Source organism: Nycticebus coucang, chromosome 3 (genome assembly GCF_027406575.1).
Source record: "Nycticebus coucang isolate mNycCou1 chromosome 3, mNycCou1.pri, whole genome shotgun sequence".
NCBI lineage: Eukaryota > Metazoa > Chordata > Mammalia > Primates > Lorisidae > Nycticebus > Nycticebus coucang.
The window spans coordinates 80010624-80038413 of NC_069782.1; the positions used below are offsets into that span (position 1 = coordinate 80010624).

At 41.9% G+C, this 27790-nt stretch overlaps 2 protein-coding genes and 1 non-coding gene across 7 annotated transcripts in view; 1 reads left to right on the plus strand and 2 right to left on the minus strand.

Annotated features, from left to right (window-relative positions):
- Positions 1–27648, minus strand: part of SHLD2 (shieldin complex subunit 2) — a 97355-nt gene extending 69707 nt beyond the window's left edge. For 3 of the 5 annotated variants that reach the window (XR_008378785.1, XM_053583802.1, XM_053583799.1), the window contains exons 1-2: positions 25543–25679; positions 18802–18864 (exon numbers count right to left, since the gene is read on the minus strand). The gene's annotated coding sequence lies outside the window, so the exon portion shown is untranslated. Of the gene's footprint in view, positions 1–18801; positions 18865–25542; positions 25680–27635 lie in introns of those variants that run through there. The other 2 variants (XM_053583800.1, XM_053583801.1) reach the window with 2 other exon arrangements.
- On the minus strand, positions 16835–16941 carry LOC128582735 (U6 spliceosomal RNA). Its single transcript, XR_008379181.1, has one exon. It is a non-coding gene; the product is annotated as a U6 spliceosomal RNA (small nuclear RNA).
- Positions 25661–27790, plus strand: part of GLUD1 (glutamate dehydrogenase 1) — a 51185-nt gene continuing 49055 nt past the window's right edge. Inside the window, exon 1 of the mRNA XM_053583811.1 lies at positions 25661–26376. Coding sequence (XP_053439786.1) covers positions 25932–26376 — 445 coding nt within the window. The 5' untranslated portion in view covers positions 25661–25931. The remainder of the gene's footprint in view (positions 26377–27790) is intronic.

The following is a 27790-nucleotide window of genomic DNA, read 5'->3' on the forward strand; positions in this document are numbered from 1 at the left end:
AAATATTCTAAAAGTATGGCTGCAGAAAAACATATTTTTGGTTTAAATGGCAAACATTCATATTCTCTCTTGAATATGGCTTATAAATGTATAGGGAATGAGAAATAAAAACATGCTTCGAAAGAACATCACGGCAGAATGCAGTGAGGTATCTGGGAGAAAAACTATATGCCTATTATGTGCCATATGCTATGCTAGTTATATTATATGCCTGAACACTTAATTGTTACCACAACCCTAGGAGGGAAATATTGGTTATTCCCCCCCCTTTTTCTGGAGACAGAGTCTCACTTTGTTGCCCTTCCCAGAGTGCCGTGGCATCATAGCTCACAGCAATCCCAAACTCTTGGGCTCAAGTGATCCTCTTGCCTCAGCCTTCCGAGTAGCTGGGACTACAAGCACCCACCACAACACACGGCTATTTATTTTTATTTATTTATTTATTTTTAGAGATGAGGGTCTCGCTCTTGCTCAGGTCGGTCTCAAACTCCTGAGCTCAAGTGATCCATTCACATTGGCCTCCAAGAGTATTAGGATTACAGGTGTGAGCCACGACACCAGTTCCAGTACCTGCTTTCTTACATATGAGGAAACTGAAGTCTATAGAAACCTGTCAAGTGACAAAGTTGGGATTATAAATCAAATTCTGTTCCATTAATATTTACTGAGAACTTATTATGTACCAGGACAGGCTGCGAGAGGCACTTAGAATAGAACATTACAAATTTCCCCTACATACAGATCAAACCAAACCCATTTTTCCTTTGTTTAGGGAGTTATATTTTGCAGAATTGAAAAATCCCTACAAAAAAAAAAAAAGAAAAATCCCTACAGATTTTTCTTTTAATAGCTTTGTTTTAAATGACTGTCCATATGTAGGTTATACATGTTAAGTACTATCCATAAACTTCAAAAGCTCCATAAAAGCCAAACAAGCATCTAATGATAAATATGAAAATATAACCAATTTTGACCAATCCACATGATTTTGCCAGATGGAAAAGACCACTTTGGAAAAGATAATTTAATGATTTAAACCATTAAGCATTCTCTGAAGCTTTTGAAAGTCTGTCAGATTTTAAATGACAACAGTGAAATTTTTAAAAAGAACAGGAGCAGTCAGCACCAAAGCTAGTTTAACATTAGTAATAAGTGAACCAATAAATAGGTCTATGTTTGCCCAGTCAGATTTTGCTTATTATGTCAGTTGGAAAGCCAGAAGGGAACTGGTTTTAACTCCCATACAACCTGTATCATGACAACACCACTCCATCGGAAACGCAGCAGATGTCAGCAAAAATGATTTTATGTCTAACACATCTGGGTTTGAATCCTGGCTTTACAATGTAGTAATATTGTAGTATTCAAATTTAAAATTGTTCTTTCCTTTCCATTATTTCGTAAGTCATCCATGGTGCAGAATTAAGACTACTCCTTAAGGGAAAAAAAGGTAATTAAGATTGAGAACCTTCTGTGTGCCAGATACTACATGAATTGTTTTATTAACTTCTAATAGCCATCCTGCAAGATATTATTCTTATCTTTTAGATAAAAAAACAAAATTTACACAAAATGAAGTAACTTTCCAAAGCTCACAAATTAGATATAAATTATCATGTTCAGCACTAAATAGCTGTCATTTTTTTAACATGCAAAAAAATTAAACACTTAATAGTGCTAAAAAAGAGATGAACTGGCTAATCTCTAATATCTCTAAACATTAAAACTTTATGATAAGCCGAGACCAGTTGTACATGCCTGTACTTGGAAGGGTGAGGCAGGAGGATCACTTGAGCCCAAGAGTTTGAGACCAGCCTGAAAAATATAGTGAGACCTCGTCTCTAAAAAGAACTAAAGAAATTTATGATAATATAAACTTAGAGAAAGTGAAACAGCTATTTAGTTATAAACTGTTTTATAACTCAAATATATGCGTAATACATATTGATATTAATCTTTTAAAAATTCCTGGGAAGGTCATTGTGAAAGAGAATATAAAATGCCTTGAAGTCAAAATACTAGGCTTTCAAGTAGGAAAAGTAGCAAATAAATAAATATCACATTTAGTGTTATCTACAGAGAATCAAATTAGAAGAAACTGGTTCTATCTTAAAACAATGCAACCACCAGCGTCAGCTGGCTCAGGCAGCATTTTCCAGGGCTCATGCCATAGAAAACTGACTAATCTCTGCTTAAATTTTGAAAGATAATGATGTTCCATAGTCAAACAAGTTTGAGAAATGCTGGATTTAATGTTAAACCTGTTTCTTTACTGGTTACAGATTTGAGACCACATGGAGCCAGTCTTCCTGGGTTTGAATACCAGTTCTTCCATTATACCTTAAGCATGTGCCTTACACAAGATAGAGTTGTAAAGATTAGGAAGAGTAAAGCATATAGGGGACTTAGAAAAGAGTCTTAGAAAGTGCTCAAAAAAATTCTAAATTATTAGTAGTATATCATTTTCCAGAGCCTTTTAAAATCTGATATAAATTGATGTTCACTGTGAATCACCAAGGAGGACAAAGAAATAGTTCGTAGTTTCCTAAAGTTATATGATGATGGAACTCACTTTTTCTTTTTTTTTTTTTTTTTGTAGAGACAGAGTCTCACATACCACCCTCAGGTAGAGTGCCATGGCATCACACAGCTCACAGCAACCTCTAACTCTTGGGCTTACGCGATTCTCTTGCCTCAGCCTCCCGAGCAGCTGGGACTACAGGCGCCCGCCACAATGCCCGGCTATTTTTTTGTTGCAATTTGGCCGGGGCTGGGTTTGAACCCGCCACCCTCAGCATATGGGGCCGGCGCCCTACTCACTGAGCCACAGGCGCCGCCCGGAACTCACTTTTTCACAGAACCACAGAACATCTCTCAAGAAGACTGGCTAGTATCTTTAAAACAAATAAAAATTTCTTAGACACTATAGAGAATTCCATCAATAAAAGTGTTTTTTTGTTGTTGTTGTTATTGTTTTGAGCCGGAGTCTCAAGCTATCACCCTGGCTAGAGTGCTGTGGTACCATAGCTCACAGCAACCTCCAACTCTTAGGCTCAAGCAACACTCTTGCCTCAGTTTTTTCTGTTTAGTAGAGACAGGGTCTCACTTTTTGCTCAGGCTGGTCTCAAACCCATGAACTCAAGCTATCCACCTGTCTTGGCCTCCCAGAGTGCTAGGATTACATGTGTGAGCCACTGTGCCCAGCCAATAAAAGTGTTTTTAAAGGCCAGGCATCAAAGGACTCTGGGAGGCCAAGATAGGTAGGCTGCCTGAGCTCAAGAGTTTGAGACCAGTCTAAGCTTTTTAAATGAGACCCCATCTCTAAAACTACCTGGGCATTTGGCAGGTGCCTATAGTTACAGCAACTCAGGAGGCTGAGCTAAGAGAATCACTTGAGCCCAAGAGTATGAAGTTGCTGTGAGCAATGATGCTATGGCACTCTACCAAGGATGACGTGAGACTATTTCCAAAAAAAAAAAAAAAAAGGGGGGGGGGGTTTAAAAAGCTGAATTTTTCTCCTCCAAATTTTCCTTAACTCTCATCTGCAACCACCTGCCATTGAGCTAAAGTTCTAATAAATGACAAAAGAAATAATGTGGCTCAGCGCCTGTAGCTCAAGTGGCTAGGACACCAGAGCTGGCGGGTTCAAATCCAGCCTGGGCCCGCCAAACAACAATGACAACTACAACCAAAAAATAGCTGGGCGTTGTGGTGGGTGCTTATAGTCCCAGCTACTTGGGAGGCTGAGGCAAGAGAACAGCTTAAGCCCAAGAGCGGGAGGTTGCTGTGAGCTCTGACGCCATGGCACTCCAGGGTGACAGCTTGAGACTCTGTCTAAAAAAAAAAAAGAAAGACTGTGATGCTAATTGGCCTAGTAATTCAGAAAGATGGGGAAACTGTGAAATGTGATTTCCTTCTAACATTATCTATTATTTTGTGAGAGGCAGAGATGGTTACATGTAATGAAGTCATATATATTTCCGGCTAGCAAAATTTTTTTGGTTTATATAAAAGAATCATACGTATCCATCCATATCAGTATTTCTTAGTGTACTGCAAAGATACCATGCTTCATGATTCTAAGTGTTCCATGACATGATTAGGTCTGAAGCATATTTTGAATATGGCAAAGATTAAGGCAAGCATTTCAGGAAAGGTAAAATTTTTTAAGTATTATGTTGTGACTTTATAAATTGACACATTTTCTAATTCTGAAAATAGATGTTTAATGTGCAGGATGTCAGGTTATACTTTAGAACTTGAGCATGATTTAAATATTATTGCAATATTATTAAATTTAAATGTCTTCAAAACAGATCATGAATCTCTCATGCTGCTATTCCATCCTTTTGCAACTCAGAACTTTTTTACACTCACTCCCAACCTGGCATCAAGCTTTGCAAAGACCTAAAGATCTAATGATATCTTGCTCCAACCTGGACTCAACGGTTATCTCTACCCAACCATCCATCCCTAGGAGACAAGTTTATCAAGGCCGAAAGATCAAATGAGCACCAACTGCTTTCATCCTGGCTTCCTCCTCATCTAGGGCTGAGCTTTTCCAACAAATAAAACAGTCCCATGCTAGGGTGCTTTATGATGTGCTGAGCAAAGGCCACAGTGGATTGCTAAACATTACTAAGCAGTCCTGAAAACAATGATGGCATCTGTTTTGTGTATAACCTAGTATCTCAGCATGTCACCATAAGCACACTCTTCTACAAAATTAATAAAAATTGTGAGATCAGCTAAGACCATCACGTTCTTCATTATTGTCACAATCATCCAAAATTTAAGCCCAACAATCAATTCCCCTTCTGTGCTGGACTCTGATCTCATTTCTGCTCCCTACTCGCTCTCTTCTCCTTTACCTTCACCTATCCTCTAATAGCTACATTCCCTGATAACCTTTCACACTGTTCCACTGTAAACAGATACTCTAAATCCTGAACCAATTTCAGTAACGCTCTGGCAGTCTTGTCTGAACTAAAATCTGAGCACAAGCTATTCTTTCTCCCTTCAGCAAATTCCACACATCGAAGTTACTCTTTGTTCATCATCACAGTTCTTTACCCTCACATAAAAGTATCTCTCCTGAGGCTTAACTCGCCTGTTCCCAACTCTCATTCCTTGTTCCTGCCATTTACAGACCTTCAGATCACTCTCTCAACAATTCACTGAAGACTTGGGAAACTCATTCAGATTCTTCTAGGCCCTGCTCTGCAATCCTTCTGAAAAACTCACTTCCTGGGCAGCTGACTCCTCTATGTGTATGTAATACACACACACACACATACACAAACACACACACACACACACTTGGGGTACTATGCAAATTTAAAAAGGAATGAAATACACTCTGGTACACCTAGGGTGGTAGGTTCAAACCCTGCCTGGGCCTGCTAAACAACAATAACAACTGCAACCAAAAAATAGCTGGGCATGTGGTAGGCACCTGTAGTCCCAGCTACTTGGGAGGCTGAGGCAAGAGAATCACTTACGCCCAAGAGTTTGAGGTTGCTGTGAACTGTGATGCCACAGCACTCTACCCAGGGCAACAGCGTGAGACTCTGTCTCAGAAAAAAAAAAAAAGCACCTATGTCAACATGATAATACAGCTGAAATTACCATCAAAAATGGAGAGGGTTCGTTGTGGCGGGCGCCTGGAGTCCCAGCTGCTCAGGAGGCTGAGGCAAGAGAATCGCGTAAGCCCGAGAGTTAGAGGTTGCTGTGAGCCGTGTGACGCCACGGCACTCTACCAAGGGCGGTACAGTGAGACTCTGTCTCTACCAAAAAAAAAAAAGGAAAAATGGAGAGGGCCCAAGATGGCAGACTACAAGGAACCTGCACACAATGTTCTTACGAAAGGATCCTAAGTGGCAAGAAGATGCTCATTTTCTGATCAGTCATCTAAAAGAGAGTACTGGGAATCAACCAAAGTGAAGGAACCTCTGGGCAGGATCAGAGGTAGTGGGAACAAAGGTATGCAGGAGAAACCCCTGGGGTGCCACACTTTCCCTACTAGCACTGCAATCTGAGCTGTAGGAGGGCTCCTCCACTGCAGCAGGCCACCAGACTGACACAGGGAGCGGCCCAGAGACTTTATAGCAACATTACTCCAGAGAACATAAACCGGGTTCCTACAGGCTTTAGAACCCTGGGTGTTACAGCTGGCTCCATTCTTAGGTCCCAGCCCCAGAGCACTGAATCAGGCTGGGGGTCAGGTCTGTCCTGCCAGGACAGGAAGGAGCAGGGAGGCCAGGTACACTCTTATACCCGTGAGCAGGTGCCATACCCCAACTGCCTCCAGGGGACCCAGGTAATGGACAACTGCTACCACTGCCTAGGCAACCCTGTCCAGCCACCACCACTGCCTCATGTGAGGCAAAAACACATTACCATGGGCCCAGGCAACCACTGCCACCTAGCCTGCATGGCTCTACCACAGCCATCCCTAGGTGGGCCGCTCAGCCCCCACCCAAGCTTTCAGTGACCTGGGGACCACCCCACCCCTCTATACAAATAACCCCCAGCACCTGCAGGGCAACCACAGGAGAAAGGGGAGATGCAGAAGAGCAGCAGTGTTAAAGGTTCAGAGTATATCTGCCAGGTCAATCTTCAGCAGGACCCAAACGTGCCATCCAGGGACCTCTCCCTCTATTCTCTGAGCACAGAGCTCTTAGCAGGGGAGAAAGGGTATACTGCAAAGTGATCTGTTTTAAGCTGAGAGAACGGGGCCTAGAAGAGAAGGAATCAACTTGAAAAAACAGCCTGTTTTGAAACCCCATAAGGATCACACTAGCTCTCCAGCCCTGGACTACAACCAAAGAAAATTGCTGAAGTGTCCAATAAAAATTCAGAATGTGGGACAGTGCCTGTGGCTCAGTGAGTAGGGCGCCGGCCCCATATACAGAGGGTGGCAGTTTCAAACCCGGCCCCGGCCAAACTGCAACCAAAAAATAGCTGGGCGTTGTGGTGGGCGCCTGTAGTCCCAGCTGCTCAGGAGGCTGAGGCAAGAGAATCACCTAAACCCAAGAGCTGGAGGTTGCTGTGAGGCAGTACTAAAGGCAGTACTCTACTAAAGGCAGTAAAGTGAGACTCTGTCTCTACAATAAAAAAAAAAATTCAGAATGTGATTGCAAGTAAGATTAATGGGACTGATGAGAAAATTGGAAACTAACACATAGAAACCAAAAAAAAAAATAATTCAGGACATGAATGAAAAATTCACTAAATAGACAGATAATCTGAGAAAATATATAACCAAACTTCTAGAAATGAAAGAGTCATTCAGGAAGTTTCAAGGTGCAGCAGAAAGGTTTAACAACAGACTAAACCAAGCAGAAAAAAGAATTTTAGAACTTAAAGACAAGTCTTATGAATCAACCCAGTCAAAATTGAAGAAAAAAAGAACCAAGAAGAACAATCTCTCTGGGAAATATAGGATTGTGTAAAGCAAACAAATAAAAAAATTATAGGCATCCTTGAGAGAGAAGAAAAAGCAAAAAGCATAGAAATAAGAGAGAGAATAAATGGAGGAAAACTTCCCTGGATTGCTAGAGATTTACACACCCAGATACAAAAAGGTCATGAAATACCAGAAAGATTCATGGCAAATAGGACATACCCAAGGCAAACAGACATCAGTCTGGCCAAAGTGAAAGTAAAAAAGAATATCCTGCAAGCTGAGAGATCAAAGCATCAAGTAATTTATAAAGAAAAACCTGTAAGACTAAGAGCAGACTTCTCAACAAAAACCTAGCAAACGAGGAGGGATTGGGGTCGCATTTTTCGTCTTCTTAAACAGAGTAAGTGGCAACCAAGAATTCTGTATCCTGCCAAACTAAATTTCATAAATGAGGAGAAATAAACTCCTTCCCAGACAAGCAAACACTAAGGGATTTGTCACCACTAGACCTACCCTATAAGAAATGCTTTAAAGTGTCCAATATGGGGCGGCGCCTGTGGCTCAATGAGTAGGGCGCCGGCCCCATATGCCGAGGGTGGCGGGTTCAAACCCAGCCCCGGCCAAACTGCAACAAAAAAATAGCCGGGCATTGTGGCGGGCGCCTGTAGTCCCAGCTGCTCGGGAGGCTGAGGCAAGAGAATCGCGTAAGCCCAAGAGTTAGAGGTTGCTGTGAGCCGTGTGATGCCACGGCACTCTACCCGAGGGCGGTACAGTGAGACTCTGTCTCTACAAAAAAAAAAAAAAAGTGTTCAATATGGGTGGCACCTGTGGCTCAGTGGGTAGGGCGCCGGCCCCATGTATGGAGGATGGCAGGTTTGAACCTGGCCCTGGCCAAACTGCAACAAAAAATAGCTGGGCATTCTGGTGGGTGCCCATAGTCCCAGGTACTCGGGAGGCTGAGGCAAGAGAATCGCCTAAGCTCAGGAGTTGGACGTTGCTGTGAGTTGTGACGCCACGGCACCTTACCGAGGGCAATAAAGTGAGACTCTGCCTCAGAAAAAAAAAAGACTAAAAATATCTATACTGTCCAAAGTGATTTACAGATTCAACACAATTCTCATCAAAATACCAATGTCATTTTTCATACATCTAAAAAAAAATCCCAAATTTCAAACTGAACCAAAAAAGAGCCAGAATAGCCAAAGCAATCCTAAGCAAAAGGAACAAATCTGGAGGTATCACATTACCCAACTTCAAACTATACTACAAGGCTATAGTAACCACAACAGCATGATACTGGCATAAAAGTAAAAACAATGATCAGTGGAACAGAATAGAGAATCCAAAAATAAAAGCAAACAAATACCTACAACTAACTGATCATTGACAAAGCAGACAAAAACATACACTGGACAAAGGCCACCCTATTCAATAAATAGTGCTGGGAAAATTGGAGAGTCATATACAGAAGAATGAACCTGGACCCCTATCTCTCTCACCATATGTAAAAATTAACCCAAGATGGATAGACTTAAATGTAAGACTTGAAACCATAATAATAATTCTAGAAGAAAATGTAGGAAAAACTCTTATGGATATGGGCAAAGCAAAGAATTAATGACTAAGACCCCAAAAGCAAATGTAGCAACCACAAAAATAAATAAATGAAACTAAAACTAGAAAGTTTCTGCACAGTAAAAAAATCAACAGGATAAATAGACACCTACAGAATGGGAGAAAATACTCACATAAACTATACATCCATCAAAAGGCTAATATCCAGATTCTACAAAGAACTCAAATAAATCAATAAAAAGAAAACAACCTCATCAAAAAGTAGGCAAAAGACATGAACAGATTTTTTTCAAAAGAGGATATATTATAGCTGGGTGTTGTGACAGGTGCCTGTAGTCCCAGCTACTCGGAAGGCTGAGGCAAGAGAATCGCTTAAGCCCGAGAGTTTGAGGTTGCTGTGAGCTGTGACAGTACAGCACTCTACCCAGGGTGGCATAGTGAGACTCTGTCTCAAAAAAAAAAAAAAAAGAGGATATATATAAAAGACTAAGAAACATGAAACTATGCTTAACATCACTAATCATCAGGAAATGCAAATTACCAGTAAAACCAAAACAAGATATTCCTGTCAGAATCTTATTCCTATCAGAATCACCATTATTAATATCAAAAAAGATAGATGTTAACAAAGACACAATAAAAAGTGAACATTGCGTGGCGCCCATAGCTCAGTGGGTAGGGCACTGGCCACATTCACCAGGCTGGCAGGTTTGAACCTGGCCCTGGCCAGCTAAATGACAACTGCAACAAAAAAATAGCTGGGTGTTGTGGCAGGCTCCTATAGTCCCAGCAACTTGGCAGGCTGAGGCAAGAGAATCACTTGAGCCCAAGTTTGAGGTTGCTGTGAGCTGTGACACCACAACCCTCTACCGAGGGCGACACAGTGAGACTCTGTCTCAAAAAAATAAATAAATAAACAAAAAAATAAAATAAAATAAAAAGGGAACATTTATGCACTGTTAGAGAGAACATAAATTACTATAACCCCTGTGGAAAACAGTATAGAGATTCCTCAAAGAACTAAAACTAGACCTACCATTCGACCCAGCAATCCCACTGCTGGGGATCTACCCAAAGACAAGAAGTCATTTTACAAAAAGACACCTATACCTGAATGTTTACTGCAGCACAATTCACAACTGCAAAGATATGGAATCAACCTAAGTGACTACCAACTGATGAATGTATAAAGAAAATCTAAAATATCAATACATACATACACACACACACACATTCTCTTAGGGTACTACGCAACTTTAAAAAGGAGTGAAATACACTCTAGTAGCCAAGGCGGGTGGATTGCCCTGAGCTCACAGGTTCGAGACCAGCCTGAGCCACAGCAAGACCCCATCTCTAAAAACAGCTAGGCATTGTGGCAGGTGCCTGTAGTCCCAGCTACTTGGGAGGGTGAGGCAAGAGAAATCACTTGAGTCTGTAAGAGTTTGAGGTTGCTGTGGGCTATGACACCATGGCACTCTACTGAGGAGGGTGACAAAGTGAGACTCTGTCTCAAAAAAAAAAGGAATGAGATAATGTCTTTTGCAGCACCATGGATGAAACTGGAGACTATTACCCTAAGTGAAGTATCTCCTGAGGGGTATATGTGGTCATAAAGCACGTACTAGACATTGAAAACTAAAAAGGGTGGGAGGGGGTGAGGGATAAAAAAGCACCTACTGGATACAGTGTACACTACTTCACCAATAGGTACACTAAAAGACCTGCCTTCAGCATTATACAATTTCTCCCTGTAACAAAAATACTCATACTCAGTAAATGTACTAAAATTTTTTTAAAAAGGAAAAAACTGGATATACCTGTACCAATAATAATTGCCTGATCTTGATAAAATTACCACAGCTATGCAAGATATTAACATTAGAGAAAGCTTAGTGAAGGGTATGTGGGTACTGTCTGTATATTTGCAATTCTTCTGTAAATCCAAAATTATTTCTAAAAAAAATTATTTAAAAACCAATTACTATGAATAAAATTAATTTCAAGGGCGGCACCTGTGGCTCAGCGGGTAGGGCGCTGGTCCCATATACCGAGGGTGGCGGGTTCAAACCCGGCCGCAGCCAAACTGCAACAAAAAAATAGCTGGGCGTGTGGTGGGCGCCTGTAATCCCAGCTTACTCGGAAGGCTGAGATAAGAGAATTACCTAAGCCCAGGAATTGGAGGTTGCTGTGAGCCGTGTGATGCCACGGCACGCTACCAAGGGCAATAAAGTAAGACTCTGTCTCTACAAAAAAAATTAATAATAATAATTTCAAAATAAAAAATTAATTTTAATAAATAGAAAAATGGAATATGCCTTAAACTTTTTTCAACTATTAGTGCCTTAATTATATCAGTTCTTTTATAATCCTTGATGCTTCTGTTTAAGCATTTTTCTTCCATTTTTCAGAATGCTTGAGTTTTATTTTACTTTCAAAATTCTGATTATTTTTTGCCATTATTTCTTTTTTTTTTGGAGAGAGCCTCAAGCTGTTGCCCTGGGTAGAGTGCCGCAGCATCATAGCAACCTCCAACTCCTGGGCTTAAGCGATTCTCTTGCCTCAGCCTCCCAAGTAGCTGGAACTATAGGCACCTGCCACAACACCCAGCTATTTTTTGGTTGTAGTTGTCACTGTTGTTTGGCAGGCCCACGCTGGATTCAAACCTGCCAGCTCTGGTGTATGTGGATGGTGCCTTCGCCGCTTGAGCTACAGGCGCTGAGCCGCCATTATTTCTTTAGACAGATAATTATAGAGAAAAATTATAAAAACTTAAGCCTCCCATAATGAGAACCAATATGAAAAAAGTGATAAAAACTAAAAATGGTATCAATCTATAAAAACAGGTTAGGCGTGACATCTAAATATCCCTTTCTGTCCCCTTATATCCTGTTTCTCACTTCAGACAGAGTTGAGCCAATAAGGAATATCTGTAGTCGAAAATGAAGTTATCATGGACTTATAGGATAGTCTTTTTGTTATTTTTATTTGTACACTTTTTAATTTTTCCCTAAGAAAATATAAAAATAAATGAAAACCATGAGAGGCAAAGAGTTAGAATTCCTCAGGGCTTGAATTTTTTAGTTTGTTCCACTTAAACTTTTCCTAATTAATTTAAAGCCAATTATGATCCCTCCTCTAATGTGACTTGGTTCACTTGTTTGGTGTTTGTATCATATAATGAGGAGAATAAAGAATATAGAATTACAGAAGACTATCAATGTCTATAACTCATTAGAGTTAACTTACAAGAATACACCAAATAATGTTATTCATACTAATTCCATTTTTGGTTATAGATTATTAAATACTCAACCTAGAAAAAACCATGAAGACAGAGATAAATACTTACTTTAACCTGAGCTTTTCATGACAAACTTCTCTTGACTATGAAGATTATAGCTATTTCATCTATATCAGTTATTAACAATCTTCCCACTCACAGACTGATAGATATGTTTTGTTCACTGATATCTCATTCCTTTCTTTTCTCTGTTCTTTTTTTAAAATAACTGACCTGAACTTTCATTATACATGGCTGGCAGATATCAATTTCTAGAATCTAAGATGCAATCTCTTTGTGCTTCATTGGTTTCTGATGGCAGTCCAAGAATGTAATCCTAATGATTCCACATAATGGGGAAAGTGTGGATGATAATAACTATGTAAAGGGTACCCTGAATATCCACCCCGTGTATGTTCAAAATAGTCTTTTCCAAGCTATACTTCTTTTTTTTTTTCCAAGCTATACTTCTGATAATAAATTACTGTAACCCAGAGAACTCAGTAATATTTCTCTATTCTGTAGGATAAAGAAAGACAAGAAGAATTTCTTTTCTTTTTTTTTTTAGACAGAGTCTGAATATTGTCACTCTTGGTAGAGTGCTGTCGCGTCACAGCTCACAGCAACCTCAAACTCTTGAGCTTAAGCAATTCTCTTGCCTCAGCCTCCCAAGTCGCTGGGACTACAGGCACCCACTACAACGCCCAGCTATTTTTTGTTGCAGTTATCATTGTTGTTTTAGCAGGCCTGGGCCAGGTTCGAACCCACCAGCCTCAGTGTATGTGGTTGGCACCATAACCACTGTGCTATGGGCACAAAGCCAGGCAAGAAGAATTTCTAATTTCAGTATTAAGGCCAGTTTAATCTCCATATTATTCTAAGCTACTTGCATATATGCTACATTGATAACAACCGGTTGCTTATGGCAACTTGCTATGAAAGTAGGTTAAAATTATTTGAGCACTTGATATTCTATTATAATAATTTTCTCCAGAAGTTGAGGATGCCATTATCTTCTGTTCTCCAGCCTGGAAGCAGTGTAAACATCACAACATGAACCTATTGCCTTACAAGGTGTGAAATGGTAAAAAACTATTCAAAAATAGGAGACGTAGCCAGGTGCAGTGGTTCACATATAATCCTAGCACTCTGGGAGGCTGAGGCAAGTGGTTGCTTGAGCTCAGGAGTTCAAGACTAGCCTGAGCAAGAGCAAAACCCTATCTTTAAAAATAGCCAGGTGTATGGGTGGCGCCTGTGGCTCAAGGAGGAGGGCGCCGGTCCCATATGCTGGAGGTGGCAGGTTCAAACCTGTCCCCGGCCAAAAAAAAAAAAAAAAAAAAATAGCCAGGTGTTGGGAGGCACCTGTGGCTCAAAGGAGTAGGGCACTGGCCCCAGCCAAAAACTGCAAAAAAAAAAAAAAAAAATAGCCAGACATTGTGATGGGTACCTCTAGTCCCAGCTACTCAGGAGGCTGAGGCAAGAGGACTGCTTGAGCCCACAAGTTTGAGGTTGCTGTGAGCTATCATGCCATGGTACTCTATGGAGAGCAACAAAGTGAAACTCTGTCTTAAAAAAAATAATAAAAGCAGGAGACATAATCTTTCTTTTTTTGTGTGTGTGTGTAGAGACAGAGTCTCACCTTATCACCCTCGGTAGAGTGCCGTGGCATCACACAGCTCACAGCAACCTCCAAATCCTTGGGCTTAGGTAATTCTCTTGCCTCAGCCTCCCGAGTAGCTGGGACTACAGGCGCCCGCCACAACGCCCGGCTATTTTTCTGTTGCATTTTGGCCTGGGCTGGGTTTGAACCCACCACCCTCAGCATATGGGGCCAGCGCCCTACCTGCTGAGCCACAGGCGCCGCCCAGGAGACATAATCTTAAAACTATCATCATTATAGTATAAGACCTCAAAGAGAACTAGAATTTGCAGATTTTTTTTTTTATTTTGCTTTCAACTGGTTTTCACTTATCTTAGTTTGTTTGTTTTTTTAATTTCCTTTTTTTTTTTTTTCTTTTCTTCTTTCAGCAATTCTCTTGCCCTTAGCCTCCCAAGTAGCTGGGACTACAGGTGTCCACCACAAGGCCCGGCTACTTTTGCTAGAGACCCCGTGACTTTTTTTGGTAGAGACAGGGTCTCACTCTGGCTCAGGATGGTCTCGAACCTCTGAGCTCAGGCAATCCACCTGCCTTGGCCTCCCAGATCACTAGGATTACAGGCATGAGCCACCACGCCAGGCCTAATTTGCAGATTTCTTAATGTGGAGAACATGGAACTGTAAGCATTATAATTTCCCAGTGTCATATTTAAGAATACTCTTGCCCCCTCTTAAACTACACTCGTATTCTAAAAAATATATTATCACAATAAGATAGCAGAGAGCAAGTTGGTTATTTTCTATGGAAAATATGAAAAACACCTTCTATACTTCTTCCTTGCTGGCGGCAGAAGCTACCAATACTTCGAAGGCTAGAGCTAGAAGTACCGGGAAGTTCTCCTCTTTGCCTCCTTTACAGCCAGGACATGGCATATAACCCAATCCTAGTTACTGGAGCCTAAGAGATCTGAGACTGGCTAGTAGGCCTTTAGAGGTTTTCTTCACCAATAAAAGGGGCACTCACAGAGGGAATTGCTATGTTTCTATACTGCTTAGTCGTGTCCGTGTGACTCCTAGCACTGCTAAAGCCATCTTGCAACTACCAGGAAAGATAACACAAACTTGTTGAACATAACTTAGAGAAAAGCACTTGGGTATCTGATAGTATCATTGAACCCTTTATCAACAATGAAAAAGCGCTGCCTCTGGGCTTCTTGTTAGATAATGTTATCTTGCTTTATGGTTTTAGCTTAAGCCATTCTTATTTGGGTATTGCTACTTGAGGGTCAAAGCATCTTAACTAATCTAGCTAGAAATACCTATTTACTTTAAACTATCCAGATTAGGAAGTCAGACCATTGCTAATTAGCAGACTCAACATTACCAGTGTCTCTATCTTGCCCCCTAATGCTTTACTGACATGTTTTTACTATGGAGGAAGCTCTATGTAATTATACTCACATTTAAGCTTTAAAGCAAAGACTATTTCTTCTGTTACTATTCCATAACAGTCAAGGGCAAGGTACTTTTTGCTTCTCTGGTATTTTTAATTACGTCTGCTTTTTTAACAACATTACATATAGACCCTAATTTTTATCTTACATTTCCTTTCTTATCCAATCTCCAATACCATATTGAAACCATGACTGATTGAAAACTTCCAAAGATAAAATGCTGAAGACAGAATAAAGATTTGCTTCTGCAGATCTGCCCAAATTCACAACTTACACATAAGATAGTAAAGTAATCCTGAGACTAAAGTTTGAGAATTATTGTTCTACGTACTAGATTATTTATTACAGCAGGACTATAACTGTAAGAAATTGGAAACAACCTATACAACTATCAGCAAGAGATGGGTAAAAATAATTATGATGATTAATAATCAGAGCTGGCCATGCATAGAAGCTCCCTTCTATAATACTGGCACTTTGGGAGGCCAAGGCAGGAGGATCACTTGAGGCCAGGAGTTCAAGAACAGCCTGAGCAACATAGAAAGACCTCATCTCTACAAAAAAAAAATAAAATTTTTTTTTTAATTAGCATGACCCAGGCAGCGCCTGTGGCTCAAAGGAGTAGGGCACTCGCCCCATATGCCGGAGGTGGCAGGTTCAAACCCAGCCCTGGCCAAAAACAGCAAAAACAGAAACAAAAAAATAATAATAATAAAATAAAATAATAAAAATTAGCATGACCCATACTTCCACCTATTCAGGAGGCTGAGGAGGTAGAATCACTTGAGCCCAGAATTCAACGCTGCAGTGAGCTATGATAATGCCACTATACTCCAGCCTAGATGACAGAGCAAAATCCTGTTCCCATCCCCCCAAAAAAAACTGAATGGTGAGGCATCATTAAATAACTGAATGTGCTATCCTTATATAAGGAAAAAAAGAAATCAGCTCGGCACCTGTAACACAGTGGTTACAGCACCCATCACGTACATGGAGGGTGGCGGGCACCTGTAGTCCCAGATACTCAGGAGGCTGAGACAAGAGAATCGCTTAAGCCCAAGAGTTGGAGGTTGCTGTGAGCTGTGACACCACAGCACTCTATGGAAGGCGACATAGTATGACTCTGTCTCAAAAGAAAAGAAAAAGAAAAAGAAAAAAATCTAACCCCAATTAGAAAACAAAAAGACACACAAAAACAGGTGAGATCAGAATTCTACCTTAGTACAATTAATTTTTTTTTAAAGTTGCTTGTGCACAGAAATTTTTTTAAGTGTAGCACAGTTAATTTTTAAGAGACCTCACATATTTCTTGCATAATATGCTTAAAGGGTAAAGATTCTACCACGATTTGCATGTTTACCCATAACATGGGAGGAACCCTTAAGCAAGAAGTGATAAGACTTTTGTTGACTGTTATTCAGCAATGCAGCAAAATTAAAAATTTAACCAAACCAGCTAAACAGAGGTAACTGGCATTTATTAGGAAATGAGTTTTTTCGTTTGTTTGCTTTTGTTTTTAAAAAAATATGAAACACTTCATGGATTTGTGTGTCATCCCTGTGCAGGGGCCATGCCAATCTTCTCTCTATCACTCCAATTTTAGTACATGTGTTGCCAAAGTGAACACAGAAATGAAATTTTTAAAAGAAGAAAAGACTGACTCTGCGCCTGTAGCTTGGTGGTTAGGGCACCACCCACAAACACTGGGGCTGGCGGGTTCAAACGTGGCCCAGGTTTGTTAAACAACAATGACAACAATAAGAAAAAATAACCGTAGTCCCAGCTTCTTGGGAGGCTAAGGCAAGACAATCGCTTAAACCCAAGAGTTTGAGGTTGCTGTGAGCTATGACACTACCCAGGGCAACACTTTGAGACCCTGTCTCAAAAAAAAAAAAAAAAGGAAAAAAGACTACAACCCCTGAAGAGTCCAAATCTTTTTATTTTTATTTTTTTTGAGACAGAGTCTCACTATGTTACCCTCGTTAGAGTGCCATGGCATCACAGCTTACAGCAACCTCCAACTCCTACGCTTAAGCGATTCTCTCGCCTCCGCCTTCCAAGTCCCAAGTAGCTGGGACTACAGGCACCCACCACAACGCCCGGCTATCTTTTTTTTTTTTTTTTTTACTTATTACAAAAATCATGCAATTAGAAAAAGTTTTCCTGAAAACTCTGGTATAATACCTTGAAAAACAACCCGTGATGTACTAAAATTACCAATACTTGAAAAAAACATAACCAGGAGATATTTGTTCTCAACCAATTTGCTATTTAAGCCAAACTGTTCTAATAATATTGCTTTTAACTGAAATATATGTTACCCTATTATTTTGAAGCTATGGTCTTATTTATCTTGAAGCTTATAATATGCTGCTTCCTTAGTAGAGTGTTCCCTTCTAGCCCTACCTTCTTCTGGCTGATTAATGAAAAATTAATTAGGACTTGTGAACTAAAACCAATTAAAATTGGAAATACTGAGATCTGATAAAAATTTCAAGATTTTTATTTCCCTGTTTATTCAGAAAAAAGCAATCTCTATAAAAAAAGCCAGAAAGAGGCTCGGCACCTGTGGCTCAAGCAGCTAAGGTGCCAGCCACATACACCTGAGCTGGCGGGTTCGAATCCAGCCTGGGCCCGCCAGACAACAATGACGACTGCAACCAAAAAATAGCCGGGCGTTGTGGCAGGCACCTGTAGTCCCAGCTACTTGGGAGGTGGAGGCAGGAGAATCGCTTGAGCCCAGAAATTGGAGGTTGCTGTGAGCTGTGATGCCACAGCACTCTACCCAGGGCGACAGCTTGAGGCTCTGTCTCAAAAAAAAGCCAGAAAGACCTTGTTTAAAAAGTTAAATATTTGATTTGTGTTATTATTTGTTTCATTATATCTTTTTGTCTATTAATAGATGGGGTAACTATGTCAAATATGAACTAAGAAGCTTCATAGGAAAACAAAATTTTCTTAATTTTTAAATTCTTTGTAACCTCAAATTTACAACTTACACATTAAGATAATAAAGCAATCCTGAGACTAAAGTTTGAGAACTGTTTTACTGTGTACTATTGATTGCAACATTATTTTAACTGCAAGAAATTGGAAACAACCTACATATCTATCAAGGAGAGACTATTGGAGACAACCTACATATCTACCAAGGAAAGACTGGTAAAAATAATTACGATGCACCCATACAATGAAATACCATTCAACAGCAGAAAAGAATGAGAAGCATTAGGCAAAAAAATGAAATAAAACACATTCAGATTAGAAAGGAAAAAGTAAAACCATCCCCATTTTCAGATGACAGTTATCTTACATATAGAAAATTATAAGGAATCTACTAAAATAACTATCAGAACTAATGAGTTCAGAAAGGTTGAAGCATGTAAGATCAATATACAATAAATGATTATATTCCTATACACTTTCAATGAACAATGTGAAAATGAAGATAAGAAAACAATTCCAAGCCAGGCACATTGGCTCACACCTGTACTCCCAGTTACTCTGGAGAGGACGGAGGATCACTTGAGCTCAGGAGTTGGAGGTCAGCCTAGGTAAAAGAAAAAAGAAAAAAAAAAAAAGCCTACTTACAATAGCATCAAAAAGAATAAAATACTTAGTAACAAACGGAACAAAAGAAATACAAAACCTATTTTTTATTAATTGATTACACATTTTATTTTGGAATCACAGGCCAATTCCCTTTTCCTCTAAAACATTCAAGCCAAACATACACAAGTTTGCAAACCGGAGTATTACTGTTGCAGCCTAGATTCTCTTGAATTTCATGCTTGATTCTAAACTGCTTTTGAGTTGAAATACACTCACCACCAAGGAAACAATCTTGTTAATCTTTTTTGGAAAATTTTTTGGAATTGCCATCACAGCTTGCTTGCTGGGCTCTTAAGGAGTACAAAACTTACACTCTAAAAATGACAAAACATTGCTCAGAGAAGTTTTAAAAGACCTAAATATTATAGAAAAACATCTCATGTTAATAAATCAGAAGGCATAATTTTTTTTTCACTTTGTCGCCTTTGGTAGAGTGCTATGGCATCACAGCTCACAGCAACCTCAAATTCTTGGGCTTCAGCGATTCTCTCGCCTCAGCCTCCCAAGAAGCTGGTACTACAGGTGCCTGCCACAATGCCCAGCTATTTTTTTAGAGATGAGGTCTCACTCTGGTTCTGGCTCAGGTTGGTCTCAAACCCATGAGCTCAAGCAATCCACCAGCCTCAGCCTCCCAGAGTACAAGGATTATAGGAGTGAGCCACTGCACCTAGCCAGAAGGTATAATATTGTTAAAATGGCACTAATTCCCAAATTGATCTATAGATTCAACATAATCTCCATCAAAACTCTGGCTGACTTCTTTGCAGAAATTGACAACATGATCTTTTTTTTTTTTTTTTTGTAGAGACAGAGTCTCACTTTATGGCCCTTGGTAGAGTACCATGGCCTCACACAGCTCACAGCAACCTCCAACTCCTGGGCTTAGGCGATTCTCTTGCCTCAGCCTCCCGAGCAGCTGGGACTACAGGCGCCCGCCACAACGCCCGGCTATTTTTTGGTTGCAGTTTGGCTGGGGCCGGGTTTGAACCCGCCACCCTCGGTATATGGGGCCGGCGCCTTACCGACTGAGCCACAGGCGCCGCCCTGACAACATGATCTTAAAATTCATATGGAAATTCAAGGGACAGAATAACCAATCTGGAAAAACAACTAAATTGGAAGACTCATATTTCCCAATTTCAAAACTTACTACAAAACTACAGTAATCAAGACAGTGTGGTACTGGCATAAGGACAGACTTATAAATAAATGGAAAAGAACTGAAAGTCCAAACCCTCACATGGAGGTCAATTTACTTAATTATTATTATTTTTTTTTATTTTGAGACAGAGTCTGACTTTGTCACCCTCCGTAGAGTGCTGTGACATCACAGCTCACAGCAACCTCCAACTCTTGGGCTTAAGCGATTCTCTTTTTTTTTTTTTTTTTTTTTGGAGACAGAGTCTCACTTTATGGCCCTCGGTAGAGTGCCGTGGCCTCACACAGCTCACAGCAGCCTCCAACTCCTGGGCTTTAGGCGATTCTCTTGCCTCAGCCTCCCGAGTAGCTGGGACTACAGGCGCCCGCCACAACGCCCAGCTAAGGCTTAAGCGATTCTCTTGCCTCAGCCTCCCAGGTAGCTGGGACTACACGTGCCCACCACAAATACCCGGCTATTTTTTGGTTGTAGTTGTCGTTGTTGTTTGACAGGCCGGGGATAGATTCAAACCCATCAGCTCCAGTGTATATGGCTGGCTCCCCTAGTTGCTGAGCTACAGGCGCTGAGCCTAGGTCAACTTATTTATGATAGTATATGAAGACAACTGAATGAGAAAGAAATAGCCTTTTGAACAAATGGTGTCAGAACAACTGGATATCCATGGATGCATAAGAATGAAGTTGGGCCCATGTAGTGGCTCAAGCCTACAGTCCCAGCTACTAGGGAGGCTGAGGCAAGAGGACTGCTTGGGCCCAAGAGTTTGAGGTTGCTGTGAGCTATGACATCACAGCACTCTACCAATGGCGACAGAGTTAAGAGTCTGTATCAAAAACAAAAAAGAATGTATGCAAAAATTAACTCAAAATTGATTAAAGACCATTTAGCTTTTAAATGTAAAAGCTAAAACTATAAAACTCTTAGAAGGAAACAGGTATAAATAAATCTTCACAATCTCCACTTAGGAAATGACTTCTCACGTATGATACCAAAACATAAACAACAAAAGAAAACATTTATGAATTAGACTTAGCCAAAATTAAAAACTTTTGTGCTTCAAAGACATCATCAAAAATGTAAAAAGACGGGCGGCGCCTGTGGCTCAGTCGGTAAGGCGCCGGCCCCATATGCCGAGGGTGGTGGGTTCAAACCCGGCCCCGGCCAAACTGCAACCAAAAAATAGCCGGGCCTTGTGGCGGGCGCCTGTAGTCCCAGCTACTCGGGAGGCTGAGGCAAGAGAATCGCTTAAGCCCAGGAGTTGGAGGTTGCTGTGAGCTGTGTGATGCCACGGCACTCTACCGAGGGCCATAAAGTGAGACTCTGTCTCTACAAAAAAAAAAAAAAAAAATGTAAAAAGACAACTCAAAGAACTAAAAAAAAAAAAAAACTTGCAAATCATTTATCTGATAAGGGACTTACATCTAGAATATATAAAGAACTCTTACAATTCAACAATAAAAAGACAAATAACCCAACATAAAAATGGGCAAAGGATCTGAATAGACACTTCTCCAAAGAAGATAAACAAATAGCCAATGAGCACATGAAAAGATGTTTAACATCATTAGCTGCCAAAGAACAGCAAATAAATACCACCCCATATCCACTAGGATGACTATAATCAAAAAGATAACAAGTGTTGGTAAAGAAATAGAAAAATTGGGGCGGCACCTGTGGCGCCTGTACCAAGTACTGTACAATTCTGTTCATATGAAATGTCAAAATAAACAAATCGAGCAAGCAGAAAGTAGGATGCATAACCTTCTATACTATGAGCTATGATGTCACAGCACCCTACCCAGGGGTGGGTTTCTCAAAAAAAAAAAAAAAGTATAACGTTTACAAATTAAATTATTTTTTTATTTTTATTTTTTTGGCCGGGGCTAAGTTTGAACCTGCCACCTCCGGCATATGGGACTAGCACCCTACTCCTTGAGCCACAGGCACTGCCCAAATTAAATTATTTTTTAAATGACTGTTATTCATGTATTGATAAGCTATATCTTTCTAAATCCTAACATTCTCCTTTTTTCTTTTTCTTTTTTTTTTTGAGACAGAGTCTTACTATGTCGCCCCAGATAGTGTCATGGCATCACAGGTCACAGGAACCTCAAACTCTTGAGCCCAAGCAATTCTCTTGCCTCAGCCTCCCAAGCAGCTGGGACTACAGGTGCCTGCCACAATGCCCAGTTATTTTTGTCGTTGTTTATTTAGCAGGCCCTGGCTGAGTTTGAACCCACCAGTCCCAGTGCATGTGGCTGGCACCCTAAACACTGAGCTATGGGCCCCGAGCTCTAACATTCTCCTCTTAAAATATATTCAAAAGCACCTGAAAGCACAAAAGCATGTTATGGATTAAGAACAGACTTGGTAGAGTGCTGTGGTGTCTTAGCTCATAGCAACCTCAAACTCTTTTTTTTTTTTTTTTTTGTAGATACAGAGTTTCACTTTATTGCCCTCGGTAGAGTGCCGTGGCATCACACAGCTCACGCAACCTCCAACTCCTGGGCTTAGGCGATTCTCCTGCCTCAGCCTCCCGAGTAGCTGGGACTACAGGCGCCCGCCACAACGCCCGGCTATTTTTTTTGTTGTTGCAGTTTGGCAGGGGCTGGGTTTGAACCCGCCACCCTCGGCATATGGGGCCGGCGCCCTGCTCACTGAGCCACAGGCGCCGCCCACAACCTCAAACTCTTAGGTTCAAGAGATCCTCTTTCCTTAGCCTCCCAAGTAGCTGGGATGACAAGTGCCCACCACAACACCCAGCTATTTTTTAGAGACGGGGTCTCACTCTGGCTCAGATAGGTCTCAAACCTGTGAGCTCAGGCAATCCACCCGCCTCGGCCTCCCAAGTGCTGGGATTACAGGAATGAGCCACCGCGTCTAGCCCAAACCTGGAATTTTAAACCAGCTAAGGAAGGAAAACTCATATAAACCCAAAAGGCAGAAAACTGATTTATTACTGTTGAATGCTACCAAATGACCAAAATTACCTCCAAACTAAATTTTAGTCATCTTTTGAACTGTAAATTACTATGAATAATTGAACTGAAATTTGAAAAGTATATGTGTGTGTGTGTATATATATATATATATATTTTTTTTTTTTTTTGTAGAGACAGAGTCTCACTCTATGGCCCTCAGTAGAGTGCCATGGCATCACACAGCTCATAGCAACCTCCAACTCCTGGGCTTAAGCGATTCTCTTGCCTCAGCCTCCCGAGTAGCTGGGACTACAGGCGCCCGCCACAACGCCCAGCTATTTTTTGGTTGCAGTTCAGCCGGGGCTGGGTTTGAACCCGCCACCCTCGATATATGGGGCCAGCACCTTACCGACTGAGCCACAGGAGCCGCCCCTGAAAAGTATATGTATATTTTATAAAAAGCAATTATAAATGCAAAACTGAAACTTATTAAACTATCCCAGTAAGTAATTTTAAACTAAATGGGACAAACAAATTAATTCTTGGGATAGTAGAAATAGTCTAACTTTGGAGTCAAATATACAAGTTTGAATCTTAGCCTACTAACCAACTAGGTGATCATCAACAATTCACTTAGTCTCTGTGGGCCTCAGTGTCCCCTTCTAGTAAATTAGGAACTACAATACATACTTTAGTGTGAAAAGAAATATTCCAACTATTTACTAAGTGAAGGAAGAGTTGGATAATTTTGCTGTTTTTTTAAAACGTTATGTACTAATCAAATTCTTTACAATTTGTATATAACTAAAAAACATAATAAAGATTTAAAAAATAAAAACATCTATAAATAGCTGGGCATTGTACCAGGTACCTGTAAACCCAGCTACTCGGGAGGCTGTGGCAAAAGAATTGCTTGAGCCCAAGAGTTTGAGGTTGCTGTGAGCTGTGACACCCGAGCACTCTACCAAGGGCAACACTGTGAGACTCTGTCTCAAAAAAAAAAAAACAATCAATAAAAATATCATAGGGTTCTTGTGAAGCCAATTTGTAAGATGTCTAGACCTAGAACACTCAATATGACATAATTTCCACAGCTCAACTCCTCACACCTTCTGAAGTTTCTTAAATTCCATCTTGTTGAATTCAGGTGAACAAAACTTAGAAGAAGCAAAATGAAACATTTATTTTTCTGAAGGCTATAGTTATCAAGAAAAAGACAAACAAGAACTATAGAACTGAGCTTTTAAACCACTCTCCTCAAAACATACCAAAGAATTTAATCTGAAAAGAAAAAATTTCCATAAGTTTACTGATGCTAATCAAACCATTCAGAAAATTCATGGTGGGGGTTGCAATGTAAAATGATTAAACGATAATACCATCAAGTGAAAAGGAAATTTGACACCTTAATCTTTGGACCATCAAGACAAATTCCTAATTCAGGTCAGAGAATAATTTTCACTGAAAAAAAACACAATACAAATATAATTAACGACTACGATTTATTTACAAATAAAGTAAAATATAACCTCCATTTGTAAGGAAAGATGATTTTTGCTTTCAGAGTATATTGAGATGAATGTAATCTAACTGACGTAGGTAGGTAGTCACCTCATACTTCACAGAATATTTTCAGAAGGAAAAACTTTCTGTTTCATATTCAAATAGAACAATAGTTTTACAGGTCAAACGGTGCCATTTTAAAACCACAAAGATACATTGGAACCGCAAATGCTGGTAAGGTGGCATCTAAATGTTGCTTAACTTAATGACAAGTCAGTAAAACTTAACAAGTACCCAACTTATCTATAGAAGTGTGTAACTCTAGCATTTCCCATCAAGTACGTTATAAGTACATAATTTAACCCTGGTATAGCATACAGGTATAGGTCTTAGACTGGACCATTTTAGTGAATACGTTCCTAAGAAAGAATTTCCAGGGGGGAATTATTGCATTTCTATAGACTCCATGTCTTACTTTAGACAAGTCTAAAGTCTACTTCCGAATCTATTTCCGAAAAAGAGGAAGCACAGTTAACTTCAGAGAGATATAACTTTAGAGTGATTCACCTAACTATTTTATCTCAACATTGCTGAGCAGCCGATTAGGACAAAATTCAAAACTTGAATGGTAAAAAGCTAGTGGGTAAGAGATTGCCCAGCCCCCCACCCGGCTTTGTCCTATCCAGTTTCCGCAGGCCACCTCGAAAGTCCCACGCCGGATGTCACTAAGGACTCCTCAATCTTAACGGATCAAGACAAGCCCTTAGCTCGGCCTTGAACTGCTGCCGCTCGATCTCCCCTTCCGGCCCACGTCCCCGCACCCTACTCCGGGGGCCCAGCGCACCACGGCCGTAGGCCAGGTCCGGTGGGGAGCCCCTCCCAAGGGCGCGCGGCCGGAGAGTGCCTGTGACTCACCGACCCGGGCCCTCGGCCAAACCGCCCGGCTCCCCGGGACTTGGTCTCTCAGCGCCCCCCAGAGGCCCAGGCCGCCTCACCGGCTAGGTTCCCTCCCCGACTACCCCGGCAGCGCACACACCTGAGAGCCGGGTAGAGGGCAGGGGTCGGCCTTTGCGGAGACCCCGCCGCTGGCAAGTCTGCCCCTCCCCAGCACCCCGGCCGCGCGAGCATGCGCGCAGGGCCCGCCCGCGCCTGCGCGCTCCCGACTCCCCGCCGGCACGCGCCGCCGCCAGGGAGGCCGGGCGAGGCCGCGGCGGAGGCGGAGGCCCGGCGCCCTGGGCGGCGCGCGGCCCCCAAAGTCCGTCCTCCCGAGTTAGGCGACGAGTGCCGGAGGGGAGGGGACAGCCAGGCAGGCAGGAAGCTGCGGCTTAAAAGGGCAGCCCGCGCCGGGCCCTTCCTCCCTCCTTCGCGGGGACTCCGAGCGCGCCTCTTCTGCGGCCCGCACGCACCTCGCCTCCACTCGCCGCCATGTACCGCTACCTGGGCGAAGCGCTGCTGCTGTCCCGGACCGGGCCGGCCGCCCTGGGCTTGGCGGCCGCCGACTCAGCCCCGCTGTTGGGCCGGGCCCGCGGGCAGCCCGCCGCTGCCCCACAGCCCGGGCTTGCGCCGGCTGCCCGACGCCACTACAGCGAGGCAGTGGCCGACCGCGAGGACGACCCTAACTTCTTCAAGATGGTGGAGGGCTTCTTTGACCGCGGCGCCAGCATAGTGGAGGACAAGCTGGTGGAGGACCTGAAAACCCGGGAGAGCGAGGAGCAGAAACGGAACCGGGTGCGCGGCATCCTGCGGATCATCAAGCCTTGTAACCATGTGCTGAGCCTCTCCTTCCCTATCCGGCGCGACGACGGCTCCTGGGAGGTCATCGAGGGCTACCGGGCCCAGCACAGCCAGCACCGCACGCCGTGCAAGGGAGGTGAGCGCCGGCCGGCCGGCCGGCCGTGTCCTGCCCACTCTATCCCGAGGCCCTGCCCCTCCGCCTCCTGTGCGGGGCCGCTGCCCGAGCCCGGCCCAGCTCCAGCTGGCGATGTCCCCCTCCCACGCTTCCCGCCGGGTTACCCCGCCTCGGGTGTGGCAGGCTCTGTGGACAGTGATTTTTTTCCGCCTGTAGTTGGCCTGCCTACTTCCCCGGCAAGCGTTAGACCTCGTTTGTCTGCATATGCTGATGTTGTATGCAGGGTAGACACTGCACAGGTCTCCTTGGTCCCAGTGTCTGTGTCCTGCCAAAATGCTCTTCTAGGAAAGGCGATGACCGGCCCATCTAATTTTATCCAGCGAGTTTTCGTGGGCTTCCATGATTTTTCCCCCGAATGCAAACTATGAAATAAACTATTTTCTGTTGTTTTTTTTCACTCCTGTTAGTTATAACAGTGACAGATAGTATACAAATAGAGAAAATGACTTGTCTTCTGGCTTGAAATCTAGGCAGTTTTATTACCCAGAGGAATTTACTAATCACACGTTAACCTTTTAAATTATGTTTCCGTACTGTTTGCAAAAAAAAACCCACGAGCAGTGTTAAACATCTCTGAAAAACACCGGGCTTCCTGACAGTGAATCCGAAGGGTGTAGGCGGCAGAAGGGCCTGCCAGCCAATGGAATGAAATAGCCCTGGGGGTGTGTACTGGTCCTGGCTAGCACCATATTTGAGCTTAGGGACGGATAAAATACTTGAAGAAAGGAGTTGAATCAGATAAAATTTGGTAGTCACCGAGTTATCCAGTAGTTTAAATTTTTGAGTGTGTGTAAATTTGGTTTCTGTGGTCAGATTGCTTTCTTCAAGCAAAGAAAAGCTTTTAATTTTTACTCCAGTACATCTCTTAAAAGTACTTAAAAGCAGCCTAAAATAGAAAGGACAAAACCACTTTTTTCTACTGTAAAAAAAAAATTTTTTTTTTTGTAGAATAAAGGACTCCGGGAGGTGAGGAGTCTTGCTGGAGGTGGATTGGCAGATAAGCGCTGGGGATGTTGGGCTAGACCTTTTGTTTCCCTGAACCTGGTCCAAGCCTCTCTCTCTATTATGCCAGGCGAATTAAAAGGATAATTTTTAGAAACACTCTCCCCACCAGAAAAACTTGAGTTGTGCTGGTGTTCCCAGTGGGGGAACAAAGGTTGCTTCTTGCGGTTTAATGATTTACTAAATTTGCATTGACCCCACCCACTTCTAGGGCTTACCTTTGGAGCTTAATTATCTTCTTGCTCTCTGGTTTCCTCTGCTAAAACCAATGTTTGAACCACTTTGACCTCTAACTTCCCTTCCAGCTCCAAAATAATATAAAGTATACACACTGTCAATCTCCTGCTTTGCCTCCCTCTTCCTACCACTCCCT